This window comes from Ahaetulla prasina, chromosome 2 (genome assembly GCF_028640845.1).
Source record: "Ahaetulla prasina isolate Xishuangbanna chromosome 2, ASM2864084v1, whole genome shotgun sequence".
Lineage (NCBI taxonomy): Eukaryota > Metazoa > Chordata > Lepidosauria > Squamata > Colubridae > Ahaetulla > Ahaetulla prasina.
In genome coordinates, this window is record NC_080540.1 from 88,634,515 (window position 1) to 88,641,631 (window position 7,117).

At 39.1% G+C, this 7,117-nt stretch overlaps 1 protein-coding gene across 1 annotated transcript in view; it reads left to right on the top strand.

Moving 5' to 3' along the window:
- The window catches only part of FAT2 (FAT atypical cadherin 2), a 91,245-nt gene extending 84,418 nt beyond the window's left edge, over positions 1–6,827 (top strand). The window contains exons 22-24 of the mRNA XM_058166521.1: positions 1,515–1,671; positions 2,876–3,462; positions 4,823–6,827. Coding sequence (XP_058022504.1) covers positions 1,515–1,671; positions 2,876–3,462; positions 4,823–5,343 — 1,265 coding nt within the window. The 3' untranslated portion in view covers positions 5,344–6,827. The remainder of the gene's footprint in view (positions 1–1,514; positions 1,672–2,875; positions 3,463–4,822) is intronic.
- The last annotated feature ends 290 nt before the right edge of the window (positions 6,828–7,117 follow it).

Here is a 7,117-nt window from a genome sequence, read left to right on the forward strand (position 1 = left end):
TGTATCGGTGGTTCTCCTCCTATCTCTCTGACCGGTCGCAGACGGTGTTGACAGGGGGCAGAGGTCACCGCGAGGTGCCTCACTTGTGGGGTGCCGCAGGGGTCGATCCTCTCGCCTTCTGTTCAACATCTATATGAAGCCGTTGGGTGAGATCATCAGTGGCTTCGGGGTGAGATACCAGCTGTACGCTGACGACACTCAGCTGTACTTTTCCACCCCGGGCCACCCCAATGAAGTTGTTGAAGTGCTGTCCCGGTGTTTGGAAGCCGTACGGTCTGGATGGGGAGAAACAGGCTCAAGCTCAATCCCTCCAAGACGGAGTGGCTGTGGATGCCGGCATCTCGATTCAGTCAGCTGCAGCCGCAGCTGACTGTTGGAGGCGAGTTATTGGCCCCAAAGGATACGGTGCGCAACTTAGGTGTCCTCCTGGATGAGCGGCTGTCGTTTGAAGATCATTTGACGGCCGTCTCCAGGGGGGCCTTCCACCAGGTTCGCCTGGTTCAGCAGTTGCGCCCCTTCCTTGATCGGGATGCCTTGTGCACAGTCACTCACGCACTCGTTACCTCTCGCTTGGATTATTGTAATGCTCTCTACATGGGGCTCCCCTTGAGGTGCGCTCGGAGGCTTCAGTTAGTCCAGAATGCAGCTGCGCGGGTGATAGAGGGAGCTTCGCGCAGCTCCCACGTAACACTGCTCCTGCGCAGACTGCACTGGCTACCTGTGGCCTTTTGAGTGCGCTTTAAGGTTTTGGTTATGACCTTTAAAGCGCTCCATGGCTTAGGGCCTGGGTACTTACGGGACCGCCTGCTGTTACCGCATGCTTCCCACCGACCCGTACGCTCTCACAGAGAGGGACTTCTCAGGGTGCCGTCCGCCAAGCAATGTCGGCTGGCGGCCCCCAGGGGAAGGTCCTTCTCTGTGGGGGCTCCCACACTCTGGAACGAGCTTCCCCCGGGTTTACGCCAAATACCTGACCTTCGGACATTCCGCCGCGAACTGAAGACACATCTTTTCATTCGCGCGGGGCTGGCTTAGATTTTATCGATTTTAAAATCATTATTATTAATTTTAAATGGGTTTTAGTTTTTATATATTTTAAATTTTTAGGCTAATTATAATAAGTTTTTTAATCTTGCATTTTAAACTGTATATTTTCTTGTCTGTTTTTATTTTGCCTGTACACCGCCCTGAGTCCTTCGGGAGAAGGGCGGTATAAAAATCAAATAAATAATAATAATAATAATAATTTCACATCAGGGTTGCCACCTGCAGTGTCAATTGTGCATGTAATTGTAGTTACCAAAGTGATTTAAGTGAAGACATCATATCCCCAGCTTTTTAATGGAGATTTCAATGCATTAAAAAAGTTATTCCTTATGAAGAGGAACTATATGCCTAATAGTTATAACATGTCATAACATCATCTGAATTATATTCTTATTTTGTATATGGCTGCCCTATCCATTTTTTAAAAATAAATCTATTTTTGCTTTTATTTGACCTATTTTCATTAGGTTATGTTTGCACCTGCTCCACACAGTTTTCTGGAGATCATTGTGAAGTGGCTGATGGCCGTTGTAAAGGAAATCCCTGCTTACATGGAGGGACATGTGAACTTTCTGAGAAAGGTGGCTATACTTGCCGTTGTCCAGAGAGATATTGGGGGGGAAGGTAAGACTATTCTCTCAATGCTACTTTTGTCCTTTTGAACTTCAGCAAGGACATCATGCCTATATTATCCTGCATTGCCCAAATTCATCTCACAATGAATAGCGCAGTGCAATAGCCATGTCTGTTTAGGAATGTATGAGTAACTAATTTTAGAAGATTTTTTAAAGATTTTGCTCACCTTATCTCAAATATTATAGAATCATTGGCAATTATAATTAAGATCTATTTGCTTATCCTTTTATTCTTTTGATAGAAAGATTGATTGATTGAATGAATGAATGAACTGCTAGGTAGACAAATAAAATGTTGTGATTGTATAAATAAGCAAGTCTGGAGATACACTATCAATGAATACTTAGAATAAATTGCTTTGTTGCATGAGTTTCTGCTGCGAACATCCAGCACATGACTTTAATTGTATTGTGATTGTGTGATTTCGTGTCTCTTATGTGGCATGCCAATTTTAACCTGAGATTTTACGACTCTGTTTATATAGATGAATGTTTCATAAGAAATGCTTCCCTAATTATGCTATATTTTATGTTTGCTTTCTCTATTCAAAGTTCACACTAATATATCAAGTTTTTATGGAGGACTTAAGTGAGGCCGGCTGTTTTGAACAAATCAGCAATCATATATTTAATATCTGCATGGCCCCAAAGCTCTGAAGATCATGTAGTTATATTTTCTGAACTTTCTGGGTTTCTATTTAAATTCAAATTCACTGGCACAGCAATCCTACGTGTTGAGCTCCATAGATCTCTACCAGTTGAGCAGATATGATCATGACTGGTATTTCAATTTTCCTCCCACTTCCCAACCCATGATTTAGACCCAGGAATCATCCTTGGATTGATCTTAATCTTATTGATCAAGAAATCAATAAGATTAAGATTTCTAACATTTGGATATTGCTTTTCTGAGATCAGAATTGTCACTCTATTTCAGAGGAGGAAATTTGGAAAAATTCTATAGACCTGGGATAACTTAATAGGGACTGAAAATTTCGATGTATCTAGAGGGCAGCGTTGATTTCTGCTTCCTAATTCTTTCCTCAACTTCATTCATGTATTGTAAAGGAATGAACTGGACAAACAACAAATTATAAATGTGCAGAAAACGGCAGTAAAGGTCCTGCTTTTTAGTTTCATAATTAGAGTTAATGGCATTTGCTTGTTGATTTATCATCTTTCTTCCATCACAGGTGTGAAAAAGTTGCTGAAAAATGTTTGAAAAATCCATGTCAGAACTCAGGACGTTGTGTGAATAGTGAGGGTACTCTTCACTGCATCTGTACAGATCACTTCCAGGGAACATTCTGCACCCAAAGAATTGGGATTCCAACTATTAATCCATCCAGTGAGATTTGGAAGCCTGAAGGGATTGCCAAAATCTCTGCTGGTGTGTTAGGTATAGTCATCCTGGTGATAGCTATTACAATCATCCACAAACGCTTCTGCCACAAAGTCAAAGCTCACAAGCCAGTGGCCAAAGAAGATCCAGACCTGCTCTCCAAGAATGAATTCTCAAAAAGTGTTGGGGTTGGCACTCAAGGTCTTCCATCCATTGAACTCAATATTCTCAACAATGGTCATCACAACCATTTCAGTGCTCTAGACCCAGCCAAGCCTTCTGTTGTCCCAGAATTCACCACCTTCCATTCAAGCAATGTGCAGAAACAACGGGGAGCCATTGTGTGCAGTGTGGCTCCAAATCTCCCAGCTGCTCTCCCCTTATCTAACACTGATAATGACTCTACGTTGAAGAGTTCCTGGACTGGAGAAAAAATGGGTTTGTTTTATCTTTGTTTGTTTCTCTTTCCCCTTTCCTCTGTTTCAGTGGATCTTTCCAAGTAATGTTGTTTCTATGCTCTAAAGCCCCACTAGTTATTCATATGTTTTGAGGTATCTAGCTCTCCTTTTTCATAACAATATTATGTTATGGTGGTATCAGTTTTGTCACATTTAAAACAGAAATGTGCATTTCTTCAATTCCCTTTCCAGTTTGTGTACTGTTGCCCTACAAATTGAATGTAGTTACACAAGTATTAACTAGTTATCAAAATATGTCACATCAGTCATCAACAGTAATACAACATAGTGATAAGTAAGCTCTAAGTAAACACCGTAAATGTAGCCAGGGTTTGGTGTTGAAGTTTCTCAACTATTTTTCAAATAAGCTAAATAGACCAGTTATGATTGATCTCTTCTAATAGCAATATTCTTCAATCTCAAACTTATAGTAATGGGCATACACCTCATATTAAAGACAGCTCATTTTAAAAAAATATATGATTAGTCACAACAGAAAGAGAAATTTCATAGACCATTTCTATATGAACTTGGGCAAAGCACAAAGTAATAAGGATCAAAGAATTAGAAACAAGAATAATATTCAGAGGAAGAAGCCTATATGTAAAGTTAAAGAACATTCAAATATATAAGAGAGAAATTAAATTTGTACTCAATTATAACTTTTAATATGAGGAAAGAGGAAAAATATCAGTATATGGGATATTATCATATTAACTATCAAAATGGTGATGCACAAAATTATACACAGCACAAGATGTTTTGTGTATTCACAAAAATAGTAGAATTGCAGGATACAGTGAGCATGAGTAGCTGTTGGAAACAGCATTTGTACAATAAATAAGAATAACAAATAACAGTAGTGCTAATGACAAAACCTGATAGGTTTTACTATTGGTCAAGAACATATACTGTAATTCATTTCTGAAAATATCTATCAATATATTTTGTTTATCCTGTCCCTAATTCTATCACTGAGTTTGATTCAGGCCGTGAAAATCTTTGTCAAGAATTCCCTCAAATCAGGTATTGTATTGTTCAAAAATTAGAACTAGAGTAGCATGCTAGACCTTAAAAAATTGTTTTAGCTCCTGGTGAGACATTCTCTGTGAGTAGATAATTTTTATTCATGCTTGGCAGACTTTACAATTTTACATAGTTCAGATTCTTAATTATATACTATTATATACTATTTAAGAAAGCAAGTTTCCCCATGGCAGACCATCAGTCTCCAAATTATGAAAAAAAAATGTGGTTAATTTGAAGATGCAGTGAAATAATAGTTATTGCCGACTACACATTTATTGGGAAATATTCATAAGCTTCTGGTTTTATTTCAGTGTATCCAGGAGAAACAACCTACTGGCCACCAAGATATCAGTCAACAGACACTCAAGAATATCATCAATATGAAATTATTGAAACTCCCCTTCCGCCTTCCCCATGCCATCGACCTCCTCCTCCTCCTGTAGACTCAGATCCAGCTGGCCTTTATGGTGGCTTTCCTTTCCCACTTGATCAAAACAAGCGGGCACCTATTCCGCCTCGCTACAGCAATCAAAATCTGGAAGACTTCTTACCCACTGGCTCTGCTGAACTACCTTCTTCCCAGTGTCAGAACGAATACACTGCCATCAGCTACTACCCTTCTCAGCTGGTAGAAAATGAAGGGCCACTTTACCATCCAGACAATGGGTACAAGAGGGTTAGCATGAGACTTAGTGTGGCCCAGCCCTCCTACGCAGACTGTGAAATCAGGCCTGTACCGAATGCCAGAACTCAGCCAGCATTGCCTTCGAACTATGAGGGCTCCGACATGGTGGAGAGTGACTATGGAAGCTGTGAAGAAGTGATGTTTTAAAAACAAAATACAGTGTGTCTGCATTCGCAATGTGCCTGAAGAAGAGGACATTTAATTCAAGTATATGTTACAGAAATGTGCAACCTTTCCATTTTAACAGCAACATCTTTCCCTTCTGGGTAACTATGCTAAAAGATAGCAAAGATGCTTCTGCACGCAGTCCAGCCCCATTTTTATGATTTGGGCAGGACTACAAATGGATCATGTTGCTGTTTTATAGAGTTGGATTGTTATCTGGACAGAAAGATGAAATTGCAAACCAGGACATATGGAAGCACTTTTAGTGAATGCTGGTAGCAACTGTTTTTCTCGGTGTTCACAGTGATACCTTGAAAAGCAAGTGGCAAACTACAGCAGTTATGTTTTGTTCATGTATTTCATTCCAAAAATGGTTACATTTTTTGTAATGATGCAATGGAAGGCATTTATTGGTTGTCCACTGTAAAGGTAGCAAAATTGATAAAGTGGATTCTTGCTGTAAATATCAGAGAGATTGGAACTAAGATATTATTCAGTAGCAGTCAGAATTTTTTAATGGTGCTTTTATTCCATTTTCCAATTTATTATATTAGAGTCAAGGTGGTGCAGTGGTTAGAGTGCAGTACTACAGAATACTTCAGCTGACTGTTAGCTGCAATTCAGCAGTTCAAATCTCACCGGCTTAAGGTTGACTCAGCCTTCCATCCTTCTGAGGTGGGTAAAATGAGGACCCAGATTCTTGGGGGCAATATGCTGACTCTGTAAACTGCTTAGAGAGGGCTGTAAAAGCACTATGAATCAGTATATAAGTGCTAAGTATATAATAATCTAAGTGCTATTCCTGAGATCCAAGATTTTCATTGGTCTAAAAACTCCCAGAATAGGACTGAGATTTTAAGAACAGGCTATCCTGGAGTTGTGTCAATGCTCATTGACAGGGAAAAGCATCTGACTGAAATAACAAAAACGTTTATAAAAGGAGTGTGTTGCATTGGCTTTAATGTAGGAATTTGTTATTTCTAGTAAGTAATAATATACAAGGGTTCCATACTAACCCAGAAAAGGCCCTAATGGATTTTGTTTTATGGGCACTATCTTTTTTCTGATACTCATAATTTCCCAGAAATTGTTATCAAGAAACTACATATTCCTATTTAGGAAATAATGAGAAATTAAAAAGGCTTGACCTTATCAACATCAACTTGAATATATTCCACAAACCACTGCCTTGAACTATTTGTGTTATGGATATGGTACATATGCATATATTGTGCAAAGTTGTGTATGAGAGAGAATGTGTGACAGAGTCTGCATAGTCTACATGTGTGAGAGAGTCTACATAGACGTGTGTGGGTTTACATAGAAAAGAACCAGACAAAAAGAGGAATTATTTAATACAAGGCTGGGCCATATTTTAAATGCACTGTATATCTTTGGTTAAATTTCTCTGTGAGAGTTTATTGTGAATATTTGTTTATAAAAAGCAATAAAGAATTTTAAAATGTTGTACGTGTACCAGTAGTAGAAGAATAGGTGGTACTGGAGATAATCAATAGTCTTTATAGCTCATCGTTTACTTAGGGGAATGGATTGTGGAATTTTTATTTTTACTTAAAAGCTTCATCTCATTATGCCATGAATCATAGAATCATAGGGTTGGAAGGAACCTTGGAGGTTTTCTAATATAACCCTCTGTCCAAGGAAGGAGTCCTTATACCATCAATGAAGTAGTAATCCTGATCCAGCTATAAGAGCTTTCCAGGCGTAACAATTGGTGGTGTCTTAAGTTTGTCGC